Genomic DNA, 26,901 nt, shown 5'->3' on the forward strand with positions numbered 1-26,901 from the left:
ATATGAATCCAGATAAAATAAAAGTTTCAATAAAATAAAATGTGTTAATTTAGACTGATTTGGGATTATTCTGGATGTGAATCATGCATAAAATGTACTAAAAGCATAGATAAATTCAGTAGAGCAAAGATAATTCAAGTGTTCACACTAAGATATACTTGACGCTATTAGCAGGTTTGGCATGCTGTCCCGGAAGAGAACCCTGAGCTCGGAGATAATTGAGCCCAGGGCTCCCGCCTGGTCAATTAACGTCAAAGGGGGTTTGAGATCAGGTAGGTCTCGAGAGCTCCCCCTGGTAAAAGGAGGAGATGGTGTGGAAAGAGGGATTCTTTCAAAGAGAAGAAAAGAATTATAATGATATATTTTGCAGCCCTAGTCAGAACATTTAAGAAATAAATTAGAAGCAGTAACATTTGAGCTTTTAAATTTTGATTGACTCACAAAAGCATTTTATTAATGTTCCAATCTACAGTGTTTGTGCTGCACGTTTTAGATTCACTGAAATAGCTAATATAGACTCAGACTACACTGGCCACACTGTATGTTTTTGCTCTTGACTTGTGATGAAACCTCAGTATAGAAGTGATTTCTTGGGATTGTTTTGCTACACATTTTATCTTGTGTCATTTAGTTAGACTGCAAATTCTGGTAAAATGTGATTTCTTATGGCTTTAGGACCCTTTTTATGTTGTGTGATGTTGGAGTTCACTCCTCAGGCACGTGTTATACATGGCTATTTCGACATGTTAACAAGTGCGTGCATTCACATTGGGTGCAGCAGCAGCAGGAATGTCATGTGAGCAGCAGTAAAGCAAGGATTATACCACCAGGTCTGTTTTTCCTGCTGTGCTCATGTTTTATTCAAATGAAGCACATTTTTAATGCACATTAATAAATATGCTGTATGTTCACACAAAAAAAAATAATCCATTTGAGGGAAAGAAAGAATAAATGAGTAAACTAGCCAGAAAGAATTATACTTCTCTTTTCTTTTAGTTTATTTTTTAACCACCCATCAAACCCAAGTTGATATCATTTGTGTACATCAATGGATGACACAAGACAGAACATGAAAGTTTTGAAGCATAAAGTGCTTACAAATAAATTCTATAATAACTTTGTCATATATGCTGTGATCCAGTACACATGCTTACAGTGACGTCATTATACCATGTGAAGCTGTTAGTTTACACTTGGGGAAACCCACATTAGAATCAGTTCTAATGATTATTTAATTAAACAATTATATTTTCCCTGCCTTGTTGGCCAATTCATTTTTTTAGCAAAAAAAGTCATCAACCTATGCAGCGTAAAAGTCTAAGATTTATTGCGAAGAATAACACTGTTGTAAATATCCCTTAAAGCAGTAAAGTGACCCAGTTCATCCAGTTCTGTCGTCCGATATAGAAATGACAGGCCACTGTCCTCTGTGAAAAATTCCAGTCCCTGCACTGGTCACGAGGTTTCTGCTAAATATAGCATTATAACTGAGGCATTGTATTTTTTTCCCCTCAAATTCAACCAATACTTTTTTAGAGTTGACACACTGTCACCTTCATCTCTTGTGGGTTCCCCTGTGGAGTAGGACATTTGACGAATCTCTCTAAAACTGCTGAGCATGTCTGTATGTTTGCTTAGTTATAGCTAGTGTTGAGTGTAATTAGTTACATTATTTACTGTAATTAGTTTTCTGCTGAAAAGTCAAGGAAGGGATTACTTTTCATTAGATTCAATTAGTTACTTTTGTAACCCAACGGTTTGGCGATTTGGGGAAAATATGTAATTGCGTTTTTTTTTGTTTTGTTTTTTTTTGTAATCATTTTGTATTATTATTATTATTATTATTATTATTATTATTATTATTATTATTATTATTATTATTATTATTATTATTGACAGATATTGCGATTTCGATTTGGTTTGCAATTTAATTTTGTAGTCAAGCTTCAGCTCAATAACCTGTATCATACATTGATACTGCTAAAATGCAGTCAGTGTTAGTTAAAAAAAAAGGAACTGAAAAGAAATTACTCAGACTTTTATTTGAAATGTTTTTAAATATTCAGAAATGAAACACAAATTTTTCTCTAGAGCAAACAATAAGCACAAATAAAATGACCTTACCTTTCTGTAAACAAGTTGAACTCAAATTAGAGAGTGTAGCTTATTATACAAACAAAAAAATAATAATTATAAAAATACAGAACACTCAGCAAACTACCATGGCTGATAAGAGTCTTTCTGTAGCTTATACTGTCTAAAAACAGAATAATTATCACAGATGCTACATAAAATATCATGACATTAAACCTACAGCTGTGGTATTCCAAAATGGCTAAAATAGGTGTGAGACGGAAGTGTATACCTTCTATCCTGCATTTAGATGAGTTTTTTTAGTTCCTCTTTGGTCACCTCAAAGGCACCGTGTTTTTAGCAAGGAAGTGCGTTATGGCATTATGGTTATCTCCTGGGTGAGGTTGCGCCGGCTGTTCGTAATTTCTGTCTTAAACTAGAAGGTAAAGTTCACACTAGGGGCTTTGTAACTTCTAGCTAGTTTGAAACTAAATTTGTTAACATGTTCTTAAAGCAAACAGTAGTTCGTAGGTCGTAAGCTCTCTGTAAAGTCATGCGTATAGTCTCATTGAATGACATAATATCTAATAAGAAGCATTTAAATCGTTGAACTGCTTTAAAATTCTGCAACTAATGCATCTATATAAAACTGTCCTATAAAAATGCTATGACAAATTGTATTTTTATAGTACTTTACATTAGTCACTACAAACGACGCACATACCTGCATCGCGAGCCGTGAATGCTCGCAAAGCACACATGAAGTTATCAAAACATTAAACTTACATTTTTTTGTGACTTTGAAACCAAAATACTTCCATATTACCCATGTCCTGGTTTTCTTTGATATTAATGCTTCTGAAGCAGCAGACGCCATCATCCCACTTGTCCACGCTTTCCTTTTTTTTTTGGTTTTTATTGTGGGCGTTCCACACAGTTCGGTTTCGCAATTCTGATTGGGCAGAACGAAAGTGTGCTCAATCAGTAGGCTAGTAAGTCTGTCACACACAGACGCCATCCACGCATTTGCTCTGAGTGGGGGAAATTAAATAATACATATTTCATTTCAATTTCGATCGCAGCCTCTTGTGATTAGCTTATCGCAACATTTCAAATTGCGATTGCGATTCAATTTCGATTAATCGCACAGACCTACCAACAGTCCTACTGCACCCAACTCGATCTGAGCTGGGATCAAACCGGCGATTCTTTGTATGGGAGTTGGCTGCTCTAGCAAGGAGACTAAAGACCCTGGCCTCTACTGTCTGTCACTAGAGCACCTTTAGAGGTCAGAGGAGTGAGATTTACCTTCATATCAAGGTAGCTGCCCTCTGTTACACTTATAATATAATTTCTTAAATACGGTACATAATGAAAATCTGAATTTTCTATTTTTCAACTGAAGACTCCATTTAATAAGACAATAGAATATGCTTAAAAAATGAATTACCAAATTAGTCCATGACAATATAAGATATACATTCAGAGAACCACAGTAATTGTGTATTTTTTTTGTAATTCAGATATTTTGCATAATTCAAATTTTCATCTAAAGAAGTATCAGTTTATATCTATCCTTCTTTAGACAATTAAGAATTAATTAATCAATTGTTTTAGAAAATGAATGTCAATATATGCATGAAATATGGTGTCATTACTTTAAAACCTTTTTTTTGATTTGATACATGGTGTTTAAAATTTAAAATGAAGCAAAAATTTCAATCTAAAAGACTAAGAGTTTAAGGCTACATGCTCAAATTAGATTTTTTTTTCTCTGGTCTGATTTTTTTGCATAGCAGCTCACGTTGTAATGTGGCAAATATCAGATTTGCAGTGTGAACAGATCATGGTCCTAAACTGACCCGCAAGTACAGTTAACGGACAGAACAAAATGTCTAATTATGCACACAATGCGTATACTGTATGAAGTAAGCACGTTGTCCGATTATGCTTAATATGATTATTCCCCTTTTCACAGACAACTGTGGTGTAGTTCATGAACTGTAAAGGGTTGTTCTGCAGCTACTAATGTTTATTTTGGCATTTGAAACCTAAAATAAGTTGTGATAGATGTTTTGTGAATAAGATGTTTTCTATCACGACACTTGTGATAGAAAACACTAATCATTTGTGATTTATGACAACTGCAGTGCGCGTCTTTCTGACCACAGGTGTAGTGAACTCCTCAAGGGTTAATAAGCAGCTGCAGGCTGAACTGTGAAGTTGGTTTATCTGTGTTTGCAGAGTTATTTCATTTTACTTTGTTATAAACAACGGGCACGTGCAGAAGGGGGGTTTGGGTGCTTGAGAACCTGCCCTTTTTTCTCTCGGAGAGAAAGTTCCTCCTTAAAATGAAAGTGCTCCCTCCTTTGCGCAAAGATCCCCCATCCACAACACCCCCGACGCTCTTTAGCTTTGCGATCATCCCATGCTGATTGGTTAACAAGCACCAGTTTTGCCTTCAACGTTTTTTTTAAATGAACAACCAACATTCTGTGGTAGAGTAATTGCACTGTGTGCTATTCTACTATGCTGCTGTGAAGTAGAGGATGTTTGCAGAACAGATAGATGACGCATGTCGCTCAAAGATTATATAAAAGTCACATAGCCGACATAACCGTTCACACTGTGGTCGCATTGCAAAACATCAGATCTGTGTCTGATTTAATACCACATATGAAAGTGGCACAAATCTGAAGTGAAAAGATCAGATTCCATGCGGTTTGGGCTGTTCACACTGTCAAGACAAAAACAGATCTGAGTCACATGTGGGCAAAAACATCTGATTCGGGCCACATTTGCCTGCAAGGTGAATGTAGCCCAATTTCTGTCATCTGTGTTGGATTTATTTGTATTTTTAGGATTAAGTCAAGTAATTAAAGTACTTATTGAGTAACTAAGTTACGTTTCAGGCAAAGTAATCAGAAAAGTAATTTAAATGTAATTTTTTTTTAAATCCTTAATTTTATTCCTCTTTTTTTAAGGAAAAAACAAGGAAAAAAATACAAATACTAGGTTAAAATAAATAAATAAATAAATAAAATTTACTTAAATGAACTCAAATGAACAGTTGACTGGTCCATATTTCTTTACAGGTCACATTAACAAATACATATAGAAATCTGATTACACTGTGTAAAGGCATAAGTACAATCCATTTCTCCCAATATTGCAGGTATTTGTCCATTTGTAGTTGTAAAGAAAAAGTCATCCTCTCTATATTTTGAACATTAGATATGATATCCAACCATTCAGATTTTCTAGGGCGTAGCCACTTTCGAGTCACAGTTTTCTTACTGGTTGCTAGGAGTATTTTTAATAATTACATGTCTTTTACCATTAAGTTGGCTGCAATATTTCCCAGATAAATTGTTGTAATTAAATGTAATTTTTATGATGTAAAAACTAATTGACACTGGTCATAGAGCAAGGAAAAAAGTTTGAAGCTCAAATATGTCATGTCACAGCTTAGAACGCAACTGGGTGGTGTATGTTACTGCGTGTGGAGAGGGATTGGCCTTTTCTTCTCATGAACTCTAATCTTGTTGTTTCTACACTCACAAACACCTGCTATTATACGAATTCTCTGACGCAGCCAAACGCTCAAGTTTCCTGCTTCACCTTCGTCTTACCTCTGCTGAGTAGAAAGTACTTTTTTTTTTTTTGACTGAGGTAAAAAGTGTTGCGCGTCTGTGAACAAGGCTGTCTGAGGTATCACTGTCTCTCAGAGAGTCGGTTTAAGAGAAACAAGCTGTCATGCCTTTAATCTGTCTCTTCACATTTGCTTTTTGCTTTGGGATGTGCCGACCTCCCTTGGTCTCTCTGCTTTCTGTCTCGTTTTTTCCCCCCACTTTCTGACACTCTCCCCCTTTACCGCTCTGTGCTTCACAGACCAGAACGTATCAGACACATTTTTTTTTTGTCAGGCGCAACTACCAGCACCACTTTAAAATAATCTCCGTACTTTCTTTCTTCAGATTTATTCAAATTCTCTATGGTATTTTTATCACCGCGCCACCAGCACTGAGCACAAAGCCATGGTGTAAATCCGGATGTGTCACGGTAGACATGAGAGAGAAGCACTTTTAGCAGACAGCAGACGACCCTGTTTGTTTTGCCTTTATACATGTAACCTGCCTGTTACTGCACGACCGCGCTCGGGTTTTTAAAAGCCTGCCATATCGCTCGCTCAAAAGAAGTGATGAGCTCATCTTGTGTGCTGCTGCTTATTGGCAGTTATGCAGGCGGCGTGATCCACGGGTGTCAGATCCTGCCATAGATTAAAGTGTGATTCTCTGTGTGTGGCCAATCAAAGAAAGTAAGCCACACTCCTGTCTTTTTAATCTACATATTCTATCACTTTACCAGTGTGTCGTTACTTTAGAAATTTCAAGTGCCACTGCTTATCAACTTTCACTATATCTAACCATGTTTTTAGTGTGTAGACTTCCTTTTGTATGACCACAGTTGTATCACAAATACTATAGTAAAGTTATGGTTGGTGCTGCAAACAAACCATGGTTAATTTGTGGTTACAGTGGTCGAATATGGCAGTCACAAATTATCTATGGCTTTGGGATGTTTTGCATGTATTTTACCATAATATTTGTTGTAAAACCGTGGTTATTCAAATAAAGCTTCTGTTTCTGACAGCATTATGGATCTACTTGTCTAAAATGTGTGCTGTTTAGATTATGGGAGCTGCTTTTGTTTTGGGACATTCCTCTAAAAAAGATTTTCAAATAATAAGATCCACTATAAAATAATCCTTTTCTGTCAGCTGAATGAGCTTTTAAATGTTCAGACCAAAATAATATAATACAACACTTAAAACAAATTAATAAATAATAATAATAAAAATTCAACACTTGGTATTATACTGTGAGGCGTGATCCACGAGTGTCAGATCCTGCCGTAGATTAAAGCGCTGTTCTCTCTGTGTGTGGCCAATCAAAGAAAGTAAGCCACACTCCTCTCTTTTTAATCTCCACTTTCTAGCACTTTACCAGCGTGTCGTTACATTAGCAATTTCAGGTGTCACTGCTTATCATTACTATTGCTAACCTAAGCATGTTTTTGGTGTGTATAGACTTCAATTTGCATTACCACAGTTTTACCAATTTGCATTACCACAGTTTTACTATAATTTCAATGGTGAAATTATTGTTAGTGTCGCAAACCATGGTTTGTGGTTACAGTGGTTAAATATGGTAATCACAAATGAACTATGGCTTTGCGATTATTTGCAAATAGTTAGCAATATTTTTACCATGATGTTTGTTGTAAAACTTGTGGTTATTCAAACTAAGCTTCTGTTTCTGCACTGAAAAGAAAGCTTTTATTCATCCAATTAAAACAATTTAGGGTAGTGGTTTACATCTAAATTTTATTACTTGATCACTTTTCACTTAAATAAGATGAAAGCAATTGAAAAACAATGAAAGCAATTGTATATAAACTGGTACAAAGCATATTTGTCTTGTTAAAGAAAGTCAATTAATTTACATTTTCTTTTTGTTCCAAACAAGAAGATGTAGCTTTAATCAAAACAACAATTCTCATAAAATTAGGCTAATGGTTTCACTTCTAAATTTGTCCACTTGAGCCAATGAAAAATAAATCATTTGCCCTAAACGTTACTCACAAAGCAGATTGAGCTTTTGTTTAATACGCATGCACTGGCCTGTGTGAGTAACCATAACATTAGATTGGTCAAAACAAATATTTCCTAGTTGAGTTCTTAATCAAAAACATTTATGTTTAACTATGATTTGAACTTAATTTTTTTTCAGTGTGACAGCATTATGGATTTTTTTGTTTTTAGTTTTGGGACATTCCTATAGAAACACTGAAAAAATATTTTCAAATCATATGATCAACTAAAATAATCATTTTTCTGTATAAAATTTTCTTATTAAGTTCTATTTTCAGACGAAAAAAAAAATACAACACTTAAAACAAATTAACATCAAAAAAATAAAAAAATGAAAACAAATTAACAAATAAAAAAATACAACTTTTTCCCAAAGTTGGCCCAATGTAGCCTTTGATTTGGCCCATCATCTCATCTGAGAAGAGAGGGAGAGAGAATGAGAAGGTTAGGGTGATTTACTGCTGAGCTTTAAAAAAACAAACAAACAGAAATTAAATGTTTCAATTAAATGTTGTAAATGAATCAGATTTTTTAAAATGTAAATATGTCACTCGATAGATAGAGGACTATGCAGAAGACAAACAAATCAAGGCAAAAACTAGTGTAAAAATATACTGTATGACTTAATATACAGTAACGTTTTCTAGTTATTTTGACATATTATTAAATAAGGTACATACTACCCAAGGCAACTATATTTACCTCCGGTCTTAATCAAGTTTGGTTTTTGGCCCTTCTAAAAAAAAAAGTGTGGGCGCCCCTGCCCTAGCAGGAGAATAAAACTAAGTAGTGAAATAAATAAATAATTTTATACCTGAATTAATCTTTATGCCTGATAGCATAATGGAAATAAACAAAGAAACCATAGGTTAAACAAATCATTTAAATACAAATAATAATTTTTTTAAGAAGAGGGCACAATATTTATTTTAATTTACAAAATATAAGAGAGAAGATTTTTTGCTTATTATTAAAACTACTTACTCAAAATAAGCTGAAACAACACAATTCTTGAGATGTACAGTGCACCCGGAAAGTATTGATAGCGCTTCACTTTTTTCCACATTTTTCATGTTACAACCTTATTCCAAAATGGATTAAATTCATTTATTTCGTCAAAATTCTACACACAATACCCCATAAAGACGATGTGACAAAAGTTTTTTTTAAATTGTTCAAAATTTTTTAATAATGAAAAAACCCTGAAAAATCACAAGTTGTCTCAACACATCAATTAAGTTTGCTTAATTTCTTTTTGTTCAATTGTTATGTAAAACAATGAGGTTGGTCCAAAACCTTAAGAATAATGTTGTTTCAACTCATTTTATGTAAGTACTTTGAACAAACAGCAAAAGTCTGTTTATGGGGGGTGTATATAGAAAGTAATTTGTTCTTGTTTTACATTTTTTAAATGAACTTTTAAGGTTTGCTGGTTGATGATGGATTGGATTATTGTCACCTGATTGTACCCAGTTTTTACAAATTCTCAATGCGTCCAAAGAGTTCACATTCACTGAGTCTAATAAACATTACTTTCATAATTTGTGCAGTCATTCATGGGGCTCAGGAAAATTTTGATTACAAATCTGCTTTTCTAAATCAAAATGAAATGGTTTAACAGTTTAATGAGCTAAACAATTAAATTGTACACAAATGTTCATAATCAGTGTTCTGAGCTGATTCAATGTCATGAAAAGTGACGTGATTTTCCATTTATGCTACTCATTCACTTTTTCCACTGTCAGAGCAAAAAATGATCTGATCATGTTCAGTCTGACATCAGATCAGTTTTTTTTAGCCTCACAGCATGTTTTTCTGAGAACAGTAGACCTGCAAATCATTGGGTTTTGTCTTTCTGTGTGTGTCTCTGGTATCTAATGTCATTTCTTTTTTTCTAGCCCCACAGCACAGCATTCTAAGAACAGTAGACCTGAAAATCATTGTGTTTTAATTTCCTGTTGTGTGTATCGACAACAGGAAATTAAAATATAATTTATAAAAATTACAGTATCGACGGAAGCAAGGTGATTTTTGTCGCTGTCATGTATAGCTGACATTGATTATTTTACCTGAGACAGATAATCGCAGACATTCACCTTGAAATGTGGGATTTCAGAGAATAATCCACCCTCATGCAGTGTATTTTTCTGAATGTCCTTTTCTTTTTTTGTCCAGTTTAAAGACCCACTCATCCTGTTGCTGCTGTCGTCTGCTGTTATTAGTGTGCTGATGCGACAGTTTGACGATGCCGTCAGTATCACCGTGGTAAGTTCCTGCTGACTCTTATCTGTCAGATTTTGCATTTTTTTTCCAGTTCTGGATTGACCTATTAATGCTTGTATCATTCTTTTTCATTCAGGCCATTATTATCGTTGTTACAGTTGCCTTTGTACAGGTAAATCCTACAAACACTGATGACTTTAGCTAATATTACATTACTTGACTCATGTGAAGCTGCAAACCTCAGAATGTACACCATTTTTAAGTATAAATGAGGTCTAGTGAGAGTGTAAGAGTGCTGGACATTATCTGTGTTCTGATTCATTTCAGGAATACCGCTCAGAAAAATCCCTGGAGGAGCTTGGCAAACTCGTGCCTCCAGAATGTCATTGGTAAGCATTATCCATAGAGCTCAAGTGCTTTATCCTCCACAGATCTGAAAGCTGTCATAGATTTATATGTCATAAACAATTATTAGAATTTTCAGAATTGGGTCAGGCTTAAAGGGATCGTTCACCCAAAAATTAAAATTGTCATCATTTACTCAGCTCTTCACTTGTTGCAAACCTGTTTGAGTTTCATTCTTGTCCAACACAAAGGAAGATATTTTGAAAAATGCTAAAACCTGTAACCATTGACTTTCATTTGTTTTTCCTACTACGGATGTCAATAGTTACAGGCTTTCAGCTTTCTTCAAAATGTATTCTTATATTTTTTTATGTATCAATATATAATGTGTTCTCATAACTAGGCCCACACAGAATCTGTGCACACAGAAATCTGCAGATTTATGCAGATTTTTAGCCTATCATTGTGTCTGTTTATTTGCATGTATAAATGTATGTAAATTAATATTTATTCAGTGTTTATGTTAATTTCAGTAATATTATTGACTAATATGAAAGTGTTCATTCGATTTATTTACAATAGTTTGTGAAGTCTTTTAGTAGAGATATTATATGTGAGACGTGCTTTGTTTACCAAATAAGTGGATGTAGATGGATTTGCATCGTAAGCATGTTAAGTTTTTAGTTATGAAACCATTCCACATAAATCCCCAATAATGTCCACAGATTCTGTGTATAACTCATAAATGTTTGGAACATTTGAGGGTGAATAAATAGTGTGTAATTTCACATTTTTAATTGAACTATCGCTTAAAAAAATTTAATTACACAATCTATTATTCTTTTGTAAAATATGTGCAGTGTGTTCAAATATTGGAGTCTGTAATATTATTTTATAAAGGAAGTTTCTCATGCTCACAGTTAAAAAAAGCATTTTTTAATTATTGTTGTCCATTATAATCTATTTTGAAATATTAAAAGTAGATTTTATTTTTTTTACAGCTTTTATTTCATTTTTATTTTTTAATTTCATTTTTTATGTCTTCATTCACATGATTCTTCAGGATCTTTCTTATATATTTTCTTATCAATTTTCTTATCAATGTTGAAAATGGTTGTGCTGCTTATTGTTTTTTTTTTTTTTTTGTTACCATATATTGTTGGATAAAGCCAATACTCCATTTTGTAGAAAACACACTATTCACTATATAACTTAATGTCCAAGCAAAGGTGATTTCGAGTATTATTATATAAAGGATTATTATTAACTATAATGCTTTATATCATTGCATTTAGAAGGTAGGTAGATTTATTTGTCCCCTCAGGAAAATTGATTTGTGGCATTATCAGAAGGCATCACACCGAACAACAGGGCAAAGACAACATTTTCACATTCAAATGTATATTAAAAAAATAAATAAATAAATAAACTTCTTAAGATTATTTATCAATCTTATTGCCTGTGGGACATAAGAACACTTTGTCCTGTTTTTAATGCTGTAGGAAAGTAGTATCTCTGCTCAGATGGTAGTAAGTCAACTAAGTGGGTGCATTTTATGTAATATTTCAACTAAAAATGAAAATTCTGTCAACATTTAAAACTAGTTTTTTTTCCCTATTGGACAAAAAGAAGATATTTTGAAGAATGCTGTAAACTTGTGACCATTGACTTCCATAGTAGAAAAACAAATGCTATGGAAGTCAATGCTACAGCTTTCCAACATTCTTTAAAATATCTTCTTTTTTCCTATTGGACAAAAAGAAGATACTGTGAAGAAAGTTGGAAACTTGTAACCATTGAATTCCATAGTAGAATAAACAAATATTATGGAAGTCAATGGTACAGCTTTCCAACATTATTCAAAATATTTTTTTTTCCTATTGGACAAAAAGAAGATTTGAAGAATGTTGGACACCTGTAACCCTTGACGTCCATAGTAGGAAAAACAAACACTATGGAACTCAATGGTACAGCTTTACAACATTCTTAAAAATATCTGCTTTTTTATAGGACAAAAAGAAGATATTTTGAAGAATGTTGGAAACCTGTAACCATTGACTTCCGTAGTAGGAAAAACAAATGCTATGGAACTCAATGGTACAGCTTTACAACATTCTTTAAAACGTATATCTTTTGTTTGTGTGTGTTCAACAAAATAAAAAATACATTTCTATAAAAAACCCCACAAAACTGCAAGAGTTCCAATTTAATAATTTCTGGAACAAAAGTGATGATGGTTAGTACACGTACGTTAGCCACACTCATTTTGAAGATCAGTTTCCTCTCTATGTAAAAAAAAAAAACACATTATTGTACTGTGATATATATAAAATGCTTGTATTTTGTCTGAAATGCTTTCTTTTTCTTCTTAGTAAATTTCAAAAAGCTTTTCTTTTATTTATTTATTTATTATATTTCCTTTCTTTCTTTTTCTAAATGAATGTTGCATTTGTGAGGGCCATCTGTGGCTGTATTCACTTAAAGTATATTTTCCACATTTTACACCCAACAAATGCATAAAAGGCAGTCCTTCAGCTGACATATGGAGGTTGAGAACAGTCGCTGTAATTTCCACTTCAAACACATAAAGACTCATATTTGCACTTCAAAACCGGGCCGTGATGCAGCCTTTAGTCCTGTTCTCCCATCTCAGACACATTTAAACCACTTTCAACATGCACCACCATGTGTTATCATGCTTTTCTTTGTCACTCTTCCTAACCCAGCAGCTTTTTTAGTGAAAAAAAATGCATTAGAGGTACATTCACAAAATAATTTGATCTCTACTTAGCCTGTAGGACACAAATCTCAGGGACTGCTATGCGAATTGACTGGCCTAATTTCAGACCACTTAATGCTTTGTTGCCCTCTTTATTTCACATTCTGTCTCCTCTCATCTCTCGCTGTACTCTAGTATTCGAGAAGGACATCTGGAGCACCTGCTGGCACGAGAGCTTGTACCCGGAGACACCGTCTGTCTGTCAGTCGGAGAGAGAGTCCCAGCTGACCTGCGCCTGTTCGAGGTGTGAATGAATATAGATGCATAGTAACATCTCTCCTTTTCTCTTTCTCCTTTTCTCTTTGTGCAAATACTGCACAACAATGAACAACAGATCGAATTTAGGTTTGTAGCTAAATCTGGAGCAGTTTTCTCACTGTCCATTGTCCCTGTTAAATAATGTATTAACATCGGATCTACCAGAAATCAATATACTACCAGAATGGCCATAATGGTCTTTCTGACCATTCATATATAAGACGCCACATCATATATACGTTTTAAAGCTTCTTTTGAGATCTTAGAGTTAAGCTTTTAATGTCATTACCCTAAATATACATATAACTTTTTGGTAATATAGCCTATAAATGTGTACAAGTTACTAGACCCACTCTTGAAAATGCACACCTCATTTTGTCTGGCATGAAGGACAGCAGGTTTATTTTAAACACACTGAATATGGTGTTTTAAAAGACATGTCAGAAGTAAAGTTATGTTTGTAAAGTTATGTAAGAAATAAATATTTAAACATTTAGAAAAAGTCAGTGTCTTGTAGTTTTAAAATGGTTGTAACATGTACACTACCTGACAAAAGTCTTGTCGGCGATCCCAGTTGTAAGAGCGACAAATAATAACTTGACTTGATCATTTGGAAAAGTGGCTGAAGGTAGATTTTTTTTGGTGAATCATCTGTTGAACTGCATCCCAATCATCACAAATACTGCTGAAGACCCATTGGAAGCTGCATGGACCCAAGATTCTCATAGAAATCAGTCAAGTTTGGTGAAGGAAAAATCATGGTTTGGGGTTGCATTCAGTATGGGGGTGTGCGAAAGATCTGTAGAGTGGATGGCAACATCAACAGCCTGAGGTATCAAGACATTTGTGCTACCCATTACATAGCAAACCACAGGAGAGGGCAAATTCTTCAGCAAGATAGCACTCCTTCTCATACTTCAGCCTCCTCATCAAAGTTCCTGAAAGCAAAGAAGGTCAAGTTGCTCCAGGTTTGGCCAGTCTAGTCACCAAACATGAACATTATTGAGCATGTTGGGTAAGATGGAGGAGGAGGAGTTGAAGATGAATCCAAAGAATCTTGAGATTCCAAAGAATCCAAAGAGTCCTGCAAGAATGCTTTCTTTGCTATTCCAGATGACTTTATTAATGAGTTATTTGAGTCATTGCAGAGATGTATGGATGCAGTCTTCCAAGCTCGTGGGAGTCATGCACAATATTAATTCTTTTTCCACTGCCCCATGATTTTATATTCTATACTGTACATTATTTCTGTTAAGTGACAAGACTTTTGTCTAAGCAAAGTCAGACTTTACTGTCCTAATGAAATAATTCAAAATCAATGCATGATCATATTTTATTTTGGTAAAATAAGCATAATCCAGAGGCCTTTGCCTTTCATATAAGCCACTTCTTATACCAAATGATCAACTAGAAGTCAAGGTTATTATTTTTAGCCATGCTGCCTAGTTATGCAGCTGGGGACTATTTTCAAGCGCTGCGTAATATCATTGTGCCTGCTGAGCCATGGTACTCAGGAAAGTCCTTTAATTATTATGCCATAATGAGAGTATAGTTCCTAGACATATCAACCAATTTAATAGCAACTTTTCATATTCTATCTTTAGTACATGATGTAACATCAGAAAAGTCAAGCTTAATATGGGATAATTATCAAAACCTTTTTTTTTTGGAGCGAGATAATAATGGTCTAATCTGATTCAATGATTTTATGATGATGATGATGAAAAAAGTTTTTATTTGTCACATAAACTTTTACATGTAGCGAAATTGGACCCCTCCGTCGATACACAAACGTCACACATTTTAAGGGAAGACAGGTCAGACGAGAGGTGGCTTTTAGAAAGAGGAAATAAGATACATTAGGGGAAAAGGAGGCAAATAAAGCCCCTCTCAGACTGTCCTTGAAGTAGGACAGTGTGAGATCAGGGGGAAAAAAGCCCCAGCAACAAGCACAAAAACACATAGACATAACATCGCAACAGGGCATGTGGAGATAGTCGGATATAAGGTCACAGACCCGCCTACCAACACCGGGGGTGATAAGCATACGAAGGTGTTGGATGCGGGGGAGGCAGTAATTATGCTAAGCTAAGCTAAAAGTGTGGGAGTTTTCCAGGAGAAATAACAAAACGGGAGGGTGGCGGGAGTAATTTTGTTTGTCATAAAGTTATCTATGGCTCAAGTAGCTGCATTTGAACTGTCAAAGTACTTTTTTGGATGCGGAAAAGGGGTAAAATCTAACCAGGTGTAAAAGAATTTTATTGCCGACAAAGTTTTCAGAGGCAGTGTGTCAATATGATTGACACAATGGGAGGTAGAATTCATTTTTTAACATGCAAAAATTACAGACGAAAATTTGGGATTCAGTGTGCAATAACCTTTTACACAGTTGCAGTCAGACACACCATTGACAACACTGCAAGTGGTTGAAGTACTAGTGCCTGAAATAGGAGCTTTATTCAGATGGCCTGTTAGTGAAGCTGACCCTTCTCTGCCCTGCAGTCCACAGATCTTGCAGTTGACGAGTCCAGTTTGACAGGTGAAACAACCCCCTGCACCAAGACCTCTGCCCCTCAACCGGCTGCCACCAATGGCGATATCGCGTCCCGCAGTAACATTGCCTTCATGGGGACGCTGGTGCGCTGTGGGAAAGCCAAGGTACAGTTTCATCTGATACTTTCCCCTCCACAGAATTCAAACCGAGTTCATTCATAGTCATGTGTGTTCCCTTCTGCTTGATGTTTTTGTTTTTTGTTGTAAAGAGTTTTGAGTAAATGTTTTAATAAGGTCCAATTTCGCTTATTCACTGTGGGAAGACCAAGGTCGTTTTGATTTGTTGTTACTGATATTTGATGAATCAGACCAGAAGTACTACCAAAAATAATACAGTGCTCAGCATAATTGAGTACACATCATTTTGAAAATTAATATTTTTATCCATTTCTCAGTGAATATAGGCAATGTGTTTTGGTGCATTTAAACAAAACAGATTTATTAAACAGATATATTTATTCAAATAATATTTAATGTATAGAGATTATACATTAAAATTCAAGCAAAATATTGCAAACAGAGAATACAACCTACAAAATTTACTAAATTTCAAAAAATTTTCTGTTGCTTGTCTTGATCTTTCCTCTTTTTTTTTAAATTTGTATTTAATATTTTTCTATTGATTTAAATTTGGCCGTGCTAGTATTTGAACCATTATCGTAAGTTATTTTGCTAGATAAGCTCCAGATTTGGCTTCAGTACTGAATAATCTAATGTATATGCACAAATATAATATTGTATAGCTTCCTATTAAAAATATGAATCTAAAAGATTTGTTAGGGGTGCACTTATAAATGCTGAGCACTGTACCATAACCATCACAAAACTGAAAGAATATCCTTTTTTTTATTTTTGTTATTGGAGAATTTTGATCTGTATGAGATGTTTTGATGTTCAAAGTCAAAATTCTTTCATTGGTTGTAGATATTTTTACATTTTTATTTATAGTTTTTTTTTTGTTTTGTTTGTTTGATTACTTTGATTGTTTAATGCATTATATAGTATTCGTTCATGCTATTATTTACTTTTCAGATTTGTCCCTAATAAAAAGATCTTGTGTTTGGTTAAAGAATAATTGAATAAGACTTATTCTATGCTATAATTTTGCTTTTCAATTTTAGGGCATTGTTATAGGCACTGGAGAAGATTCAGAATTTGGCGAAGTGTTTAAAATGATGCAAGCGGAAGAGGTAATCAGATATAATCTAATACAATAATATACACTACCAGTAAAAAGTTTGAGGTCAGTTTTATTATTATTATTAGTTTTATTTAATAATTCAAATAAAATTAATCTGTTTATCAAGGTGGCATTTATTAAATGTAAAAAAAGTAAATAGTTAAATACTTATTTATGAAATATTTATTTATTATTTATTGTATGTAGTTTCAAATGAAATTACTCCAGTCATTATTGCTTTTATTACTATTACCATTAATAATAATAATAATAGTGTTAATAATAATAATAATAATAACAATAATAATTCATATGGAAGGGCATTCGCTGTGTAAAAAACATATGCTGTGGCGACCCCTGATCAATAAAGAGACTAAGCCAAAAATAAAATGAATGAATGAATGAATAAATAATTATTAGAGTGATTTCTGAAGGATTATGTGACTCTGAAGACTGGAGTAATGAAGCTGAAAATTCATCTTTAAAATCACTGGAATAAATGATTAAATTAAATTATAAACTATTTTTGAACCATTATTTTATAGTGCAATAACATTTCACTATTTTACAATTTGTGCTGTATTTTTGATTAAATAAATGCAGCCTTGGTGAGCAGGAGAAGCTTATTTTAAAACATTTAAAAATCCTACTGACCCAAAACTTTTGGCCGGTAGTGTAATACAAGAGATTTATGTCCTAAAAAGTCTTTATGTAATAATTATGTTTTTTTTAATCTCGTTTTTAAACAGGCTCCTAAAACCCCATTACAGAAAAGCATGGATTTGCTGGGAAAACAGCTCTCCCTTTATTCCCTGGGGATAATCGGTAGACACCTTGTTAAGATTGTTCAATTATCATTCATTGCACTTGTGTTTAAATCAGTGATGCACACCACCTTATTAAATATGCAAACCCTCGTTTCTGTTCTGTCACACTCTACATTGGCTCTCTGTGACGGCACTAATATATTTCTCATTTTCAGGGGTGATTATGTTTGTCGGGTGGCTTCAGGGAAAGTATATTCTGGACATGTTCACCATAGGTGTCAGGTATGGCTTTAATCATTGTGTCCAGCACAAAGACTCATTTTCCCAAAAGGCACCTAACTTCAGGTGTAGTGTGGGTTTCGTCAGTTTAAGTGTCATGTCTTTGTTGTTCACTTAAGCCTGGCCGTGGCTGCAATCCCAGAAGGCCTTCCCATCGTGGTGACGGTGACTTTGGCATTAGGAGTGATGAGGATGGTGAAGAAAAGGGCGATTGTTAAGAAATTACCCATAGTGGAGACGCTAAGTATGATCTCTATTAGTTATATATTTATTATTATTATTTTTTTTTTCTACTGCTTTCGTTATTGCTATTTTTTATTATTATTACATTTTGTTTTGTATAAAATGTATAAACAAATTTATATTTATATGTTATTTGTAATAAAAAATTTGTCCTTTCATACAAGCAGAAGATATATGAACTGTACCTTTAATTTTACCAGCTCAAAGAAAACACTCTTTTTGAATGAATCAAACAAAACTCAAGTACATGCACAGAACAACATGAGCATTTATAGCAAATATACAAATTTAATGGTATCCCGTTTGCTTTTTGAGTATTGTTGAGCAAGTTCTGAAACGCCTATGATTGGTCACTCTCAATAGAAAAGCCTCTAACGGTCAGAGCGGCTCTGGCGCTGTTCAACAAACAGTGACACAGACACTGATGTTAAACAGCAGCGTTGGTGATCAGCTGACTCATTATAGACGGCAACACAGTGGAGGAAACTCATTCTGCGGACACGCTCGTGTCTGGATCCACAAGTAACCGGGGTGTCTACGGGGTCTTAAAAAGTATTAAAAGTTGATAAATCAATTATGAGAAAAATTAGGTCCTAAAAAGGTATTATAGTCTTAATCATGTTTTAACAAGGTCTTAAATTTTGTTCAAGCATTGTCCAAAGTGTCCAAAAGGCATAAATATATTTGTTTTCCTCCTAATATTAACAACAGCGATCCATGATGAAGCCTGTTGCTGAAAACAACCGCGTAATTTATTCTTTCAAGCTTTGTTTCTTCCAAGCTTATCTGAGTTTTGTTGCAATTAACTACAACTGCTTATTAACAACATTTTTCTTAACAACCGTTTTTTAAAGGTTTGATACTGATTAGCATTTGAAGAAGCGATGAGGTCGTAAAATATTCTTTAAAAAGTCTTAAAAAGGTATTGGAATTGCCTTTAGGATTCCTTTATATACCCTGGGAACGTTATTGTTGTAACAGCCGAGAGAGGAGATAAAACGTTACCTCAAACACACCAGCAGGTCAAAAGGGCCATAGGGAGTGCGAGAGGGCTGGGTTCTGATGTACTTCCCTGTCAATGAAAGACTGTCCAGCAAACTTGCAAGCAGTGAATTGTGCACAGCTATCTGTTTTTTAAATAGTTAATTACTCGCGGTCTCCTCCCTCCCCATAGTAAGCTACCGCCATATAACGCAGCAATCAGAAGTGATAAATGACGTCAGTACATAATAACCGATTATGATATTACTGATCCGATACCAAATTGTTCACATCTGCGTCGCATCAAAGAAACAATTAGTTTTGACACCCCTAATATATATTATATAATATGTGCATTCATTTTGCTTATATGGACCATTTTGCGTAATGTAAACAAAAACAAGGTCCCAACGTATTTCCGGTTGTACATTTTTAACTTCTATAGCTTCCCAGAATTCAAAAAGAGCCACATAATGAAAAATAATGTTATGACGGCTGTTTTAACATGAAGTTATGATTGATATGATAATATTCATGGAACAATGACATGACCACATTGAAATGGTCTATACTTTTTTTCAGGTTAAATGGAAAAAGTAGTTTCATATTTTTGCCTATAATAGCTTGGGACTGTAGTATTTTGAAGTCTAATAGATTTTGGTTTCTCAAAATGCAGTTTTATCCTCATTCATCCAATTATAAAAGTGAAATACATAAACCAGCCACATTATTGTTGGCTGTCTTTTATCAAGTGACACTGACTTTTCAGCAAAATCCCATTTAACAGCTTCTCTAACCATTTTCCACACTGTTGTTTCATGCTATCTGTGACCTTCTCAGAACAGATAGATGAAATGTTCGCAAAACACGGATCAATGGAATACAAGGACAGTCTGTAAATGATCTGTAATCTATTGTCCAAGCATCTCTTTCTGTTTAACGTTCAGACAAAGACCTTGTGCGGTTTCTTCCTGTTCGTCTGCTAGTGCTCGCAGGAGAATAAACAAAAGTCACTTTGGTGGTTTCCCCCCTCAGTGACGTTACATAATCAGTCATATGAGAATCGCTCAGCCCACAGAGTCAAATGACCAGCCACAGTCACTCTCATGCAGAGTGGACACATTACATCCAAACGGTTTGTGGGTGTTCGAAACATTTAACTCATGTATGAAATGTTTAATTCTTTGGTTCAAATCATTTTCAAATTTGACCTAAATTTCTCTAGAAATCAGAGGAAGTAGAGGAATAAATATTTAGGCTATGTTACTGTGCATATTGTTAACATATATGTTTGGGTAAGTTACTTTAAAAAAGTAATAGATTACAAATTACTGATTACTATTACTAAATTGTAATCTAAGTACGTTACTAATTTCTTCATCTAAAGGTAATCAGACTATTAATTACTTTATTTTGAAGTTACTTTTAAAAAATAAAATATACCTATAAAAATACACAATAAACTGCAGCTCTTTCAGTGATTTAATATCCACTGAGAAACATTACAATGGGTTGATCACATAAAGAAATTGTTTGCCCAATACATAAAAATATTTTATTATTTACTTGTTCCAAACCTGTTTATCTATTTAAAAAAAAAATACACAAAATAAGACATTTAAAAGAAAACTGGATACCTGTAACCACTGACTTCCATAGTGTGCAAAAGCACTGCAGTGTTTGGGTGTTCTGTGTTTTTCTGAGGTAATTAGTCTACCGAATTGTGTATATTCCATACATGAATATACACAATATAAAGTATGAAGCCGATTGTTCAATTCTTGTCAGGTGACTCACGGTTTTCAACTGGTTAAAAATTGGCAATAAGTGCTCCCAATTATACACGAATAAGCCATGCGCCTCCATTGAGAATAACGAACTTGCGCACGTAAAAGACGGGATGTGTGAACACCCCATAAGCAGCTACGCTTCTCTTCACATTCAGAAGATACCTTCACTCCCGTTCCGGCACAACAATCCAATTTAGCCTGTTTAGGCTGAGTTTGGACGCTGTGTTTTTTGGCGCCGGTATCCTCCTTGGTGACGAGTGCTCTTATAGATGCTTTCTATTCAAGTGCTTGATCAAGTTGCTGGTCGATTTAAAAGCAGTCGAAAGTTATTTAGAGGCTGGACACAGTCTGAATTTCACAGCAATATTTTTGTTTTTATGCTCAATGAAATGAATGTCTGTATTTCCACTTGAAGAAGCAACCACTCTCAACAGCAACCATTTCAGCTCGTGTTCTCCAGCAATTTAAAAGCGCATGCTCATTAACTGACATTGCAGCAGAAAACATGTTTTTTCTTCTAAAAACTGTATTTGTAATGTAATTAACGCAATTACACTGACTGTTGTAACTGTAGTCAAATTACACAAATTTAAAATGTAATTCGTTACATTACTGCATTCCCCCAAAATATAGTTAGATTACAGTATGAGTTACTGTGGAACATGTTACATCCAACTCTGTTAAACATAGTCAGTACTATAAGTGTTTGGCATTATTTGCAGAATAGAAAAAACTGTGTTTGCATGTACGGTTCAGGCTTAAAGGGATAGTTCAACCCAAAATTAAAAGTTAACTATTTAGCTATATTTAACTATTTACTTGCTCTAAAGTGGTTACAAATTGAGTTTCTTTAGTCTGCTGAACACAAAACAAGATATCTTGAAGAAAACTGAAAAACAACTACTATGGAAGTCAATGGTTTTGTTTTTGGGTGAACTATCCCTTTAAGTGTTTTCAAGAATATAAATAGGCTATTTTCCCCATTCATATTCTCATAGGAATTTTTTTTTTTAAAAGCGTCTTTGCTAAAGAGTTCTAAGCCATAAACCAAACCAACCTGATGGATCACAATGTTATGTAACATGAAGCGAAACAAGGTGTGAAAATCAGACAAAAAGATAAAGGGTCAAGACACAAGTTCTATGAAGAGATATATAGAATTATTGGTAACACTGCAGTTTACCTACCAATTCTGACTATTATTAAGGTATTGGTCTTGGATTAGTACTTATAAATCTAATCTTACCCAATACCTGCCGTTACCAAATACCTAAACTATTAATAAGCAGCAAATTAGTATTTTATCTAGGCAAACCCATAGTTAATGGTTTATTATTAGTGAGTATTGTACCTGAAAATAAAGTGGAAGCAAACTATTTATTTAAAAACTTTTCGGTCATTTAAAAAAAAATCAGCTTCCCTCTGGAAAAAAGGAGTGGAGTTTTTACTGTTGCACTTCATTGCCCAAGCACCATCAAGAACTATTTTGTAAAATATATTTAGGCAATTATTATAAGTTTTTTAAATTAATGTATAATTTCTCACTGAAATTCTGATTAGATTTTTTAAATTGTATAATTTCTCATTGATTTTATGTATGTTTTATATAAATAAAAGTTATAGATATTAATAGATCGATGTATTAAATTATGAATTAACTAAATTTGCGGTAGTGTATGAGTGCGGGTGTGAATGTAATGTGAATGTGAGTGTATGGGTGTTTCCCAGTACTGGGTTGTGGCTAGAAGGTCATTCACTGCCTAAAACATATGCCGGAATAGTTGGCAGTTCATTCCGCTGAGGCAACCGCTGATAAATAAGGGACTAAGTCGAAGGAAAACGAATGAATTATATTAAATCAACTTCAAAGTACCTATTTTTTTCTACATTAAAAAACCATCATGTAGATTTCTTTTCTAAGTATTATTTAATCTCTTTTGAAATCAGGTCTCATTTGCATTTTCTCTTGAACAATGTGACTGATTTTATGGAAATGTTAACTCTGGAAATTGCTCTCTCTCTCTCTCTCTCTCTCTCTCTCTATCTTTTTCTTTCTCTCTCTCTCTCTCTCTCTCTCTCTCTGTCTCTCTCTCTCTCTCCCCCTCCCCTCAGGCTGCTGTAATGTGATCTGCTCAGATAAAACAGGCACTCTCACTAAAAATGAGATGACAGTCACTCATCTGTTCACCTCTGATGGGCAACACGCTGAGGTAAGAGTCCTGACAAGCCAATAAGGGGGACATGACACTAGCACATTCATTATAAGACATCGACGTGGACCTCTGTTCATATATGAATTGGTCACAAAGTGTTTTACGTGTTTACATTGCAAAACATGCTATTTTTATAGTTTTTGTTTTGCTTCTTTTCCAAATATCTAAACATTCTCAAATCAAGAAGCATTTTCTAGACAAGCAAAACTATTGTCTTGGTTTTTAGAAAAAATAAGTTACAATGAAGTTAGTTTTTTCTTGAAACAAGCAAAATAATCTGCTAATGGTGTGAGCAAAATAATCTTATGTCAGTGCGAAAACAAGATTATTTTGCCCATTGGGACATTATTTTGTTCATTTTAAGTGAAAACTCACTTCATTTTTCCACATCATTTCTGAAAACAAGACTATATTTTTTGCCTGTCTAGAAAATGCTTCTTGATTTAAGGATTGTTAGATATTTGGACTGGAAAGCATTTTTGCAGTGTCACTGAAAAACTGGACTAACAACTTCTAGCAGAGAACATTACTGTCTTATTTCCACTTGCATTCATCAGAAATGGACTCATTTTGAAGCTTTGCATTACACTTGTGGCAAATAAACGTATGCGCTGTTGTGTAGGTGCTTTGAAAATGAAACTAAACTTCCAAAACCCAAAGTGCAAAATGAATGATTTGGCTACACAAGAAGTAACGAAGAATTTAATGTTCTTAAAACAGAGGTACTATAAAGGTAAATCTACTGCTATGAGAATATTGGCTTGGAAATTGAAGAAGAACACAGCAAAAAGCACAGTTCACAGAATTAGAGACCCAACAACCAAAATAATAGGAAACAAACAAAATGAAATTTAAGAAGCTTTTAAAGAATTTAAACACTTACTTGAATTCCTTAGAATTGTCTACATTAAATGAAGAACAAAATAAACCTGGCAAATTACCTGGATCAGATGGCTATATGACAGAATGGTTTGAGGAGTTTGGAAATCAACTAATTCCTGTCATATATCCCATGTTTAATTGGGTTCTAAAAAGGCACAATCTCTACCTTGCTGAAAGGAGGCAATAATATCAGCCATACCAAAAGAAGGCAAAGATCAAATGGAATGTGGGTCCTTTAGACTAATATCTGTTCTTAATGTGACTGTAGAATATTTACTTCTATCATGTCAAAGCAAATGGAAGAACTTATGCTTATGCTCATACATAATAATCAGACATTTTTGATAATATAAAGACAATATAAAGAGGACACTACACATAATAAACTGTATAAAAAAAACATTAAGTCAATTATCATAGGTGTTGATGCTGAAAAAGCATTTGACTCTGTTAATTGGATTTTCCCTCTACAGAGTTAGTCAGATTTGGTTTTAATGATACAAAACCCAAAGTGCAGATGTGCACTTGAACACACTGCAACCTGATTTTAGAATCATATTCAGAAACACTATTTTATTGGTGTATGTTACTAAAGTGGCTAGAGGTTGACATTGAATTGATTAAAACTGATATATTTTAATACATGTGAAATGGTGCCGATTTCAACTTAAAAAAAATATATCAATACAGTTTTAGACTACATCATTAGCCCTCCTGTGAAATATTTTACTAATATTTCCAGAGTGCTGTTTTACAGAGAGATTTTATTACAGTATTTTTCAACATTTGCTAGTTTTAATAACTAATTTCTAATAACTGATTAATTTAGCCTTTGTCAAGATACTAGTATTCAGCTTAGTGTGCCATTTAAAAGCTTAATTAGGCTAATTAGGTTGACTAGGCAAGTTAGGTCAATTAGAAAAGCCTTTTGTAAGAAAAAAAATGATGATGTAGATGTCAATGAAGGTGTTTATTATGCAAAGCAGTCTAAAAGTACATGGCAGTACATTGGAGTAAGAATGAGCCCTGAACCTTCTTAAACCTAAACCTTTTATACAGTTTTAATTTACTGCTTTTAGGTAATGAAGTTCAACAGTTGTTCTCTGTGTGGTAATGCAGTTTTGACATGCCATTGAATGAGATGGTTCTGTGTCCCACACCCATCCACATTCTACAGTTTGTACCATTTGCTCAAGATGTAGTCACCTCAAACAATGCGGAGACAACAAACTGTTGACTTCTCTTTTCTATCATAATTCAGCCCTTTTGAGAAATGAGCATCAACACCATTCACAGAGTCAAAGTTGGGTCGAGCCAGACTCATTTCTTACACTTTGGACGGCAGTGGCTCGTTCTGTAGCCAAAAAAAAAAAAAATCCTTGTTCGGTTAAAAATTACTTTTAATAGAAAAATATTCTGACTTACATCTTTGTCTTCAACTGTATGTAAAAGAAAAAAAAAGAACTTTATTTTCATCAACAAAACATTGCCGAAAGTAGTATATTTCCCACAAAAATATTGGGCAGCACTCTTTTAGACATTAATATGAATTAGAAATGCTTCTTGACCACCAACTCGTTATAGAAAGCAGCTTTTACAAATCTTAAAATATTTTTTTTGTAAAAAAAAAAAAAAAAAAAAAGGTTTTCTCTGTATTTTTGAATAAACAAATCTTGCTTTAGTGACCATAAGAGACTCTAAATGATAGATAAAGATCTATCTATCTATCAACTTACTTAATTAACAGAATAACCTAAAGTCTTAATTAAAATACTAGCAATAATCTATATCAATATTAGAATAATCTTATGAAACAAGTAGAAAAATATGATGTTCTGTCGTAATGGCAAATAATAAAGAAATGAGTATTTAGCAATTAGTTATTAAAACTATTGGTTAAAAATATGTCGAAAAAAATCTTCTCTCTATTAAGAGAAGGTTTAACAACTTAGGAAAAGTATAATCCTTAAACTTTGAGCAGCAAAAAAAAAGAATCTTCAGGTTTCATTTGTCCTGTAGCCATTACCACAGTACATGATCTGAAGTGTTAATAGCTGCAGAGTTTCATCAGCCTGACTGATCTTAAGAGCAGCACCTATGAGGAACATGAGGAGTGTTTCAAAAGTCTGATGGTTTCAGTCTTGAATTCATTGTGCTATACTAAATAAGGTCGGTCCTCCCAGTTAGCTGTGTTCAATTCATGTTTTCTTGTAAATCGTTTTTCACTGTAATTATTGCTCCAAAGCAGCTGAACAAAAGGTGCATGTTATTACATTACATTACAGGGAAATTGAAGATTGAGTTTTTCACTTTTTTAATCTACTAGGTCGTTCCACCCAGGCCGATTACTTCATGCTTTTGTATTTCACTTCCCCGTGGGCTTCAAACAGAGACTGCTGTCAAAAGACTGTTAAATTTCATCTAGCATCAGTATTCAAGCCTTGTGTGGCAGCGCGTTTGAGTGTTTATTAAAGTTTGTAATAACTTTATTCAGAAGAACCTTATTTTGACTGACATTGACATTGCCAGGCCCTTGTTTTTCAACCCCATTCCTCAAAATACCTTAAATAGTCTACTATTTATGATCAACCATCATATCTATCCGCTTGTTAAGTCTTGACGTATCACTGACTTATGGAATACTATTTCCGGGTCCAATCCGCCACTCATTTGAATTGAAAA

At 34.0% G+C, this 26,901-nt stretch overlaps 1 protein-coding gene across 1 annotated transcript in view; it reads left to right on the forward strand.

Moving 5' to 3' along the window:
• atp2c1 (ATPase secretory pathway Ca2+ transporting 1) overlaps positions 1 to 26,901 on the forward strand; it is an 81,233-nt gene that overhangs the window by 28,456 nt on the left and 25,876 nt on the right. Inside the window, exons 4-13 of the mRNA XM_056475289.1 lie at positions 9,902 to 9,991; positions 10,086 to 10,121; positions 10,277 to 10,338; positions 13,209 to 13,317; positions 15,834 to 15,989; positions 17,006 to 17,074; positions 17,814 to 17,889; positions 18,047 to 18,113; positions 18,230 to 18,354; positions 23,237 to 23,334. Of these exons, the coding sequence (XP_056331264.1) occupies positions 9,902 to 9,991; positions 10,086 to 10,121; positions 10,277 to 10,338; positions 13,209 to 13,317; positions 15,834 to 15,989; positions 17,006 to 17,074; positions 17,814 to 17,889; positions 18,047 to 18,113; positions 18,230 to 18,354; positions 23,237 to 23,334 (888 nt within the window). The remainder of the gene's footprint in view (positions 1 to 9,901; positions 9,992 to 10,085; positions 10,122 to 10,276; positions 10,339 to 13,208; positions 13,318 to 15,833; positions 15,990 to 17,005; positions 17,075 to 17,813; positions 17,890 to 18,046; positions 18,114 to 18,229; positions 18,355 to 23,236; positions 23,335 to 26,901) is intronic.

The sequence above is a fragment of the Danio aesculapii genome, chromosome 16 (genome assembly GCF_903798145.1).
Source record: "Danio aesculapii chromosome 16, fDanAes4.1, whole genome shotgun sequence".
Classification (NCBI taxonomy): Eukaryota; Metazoa; Chordata; class Actinopteri; order Cypriniformes; family Danionidae; genus Danio; species Danio aesculapii.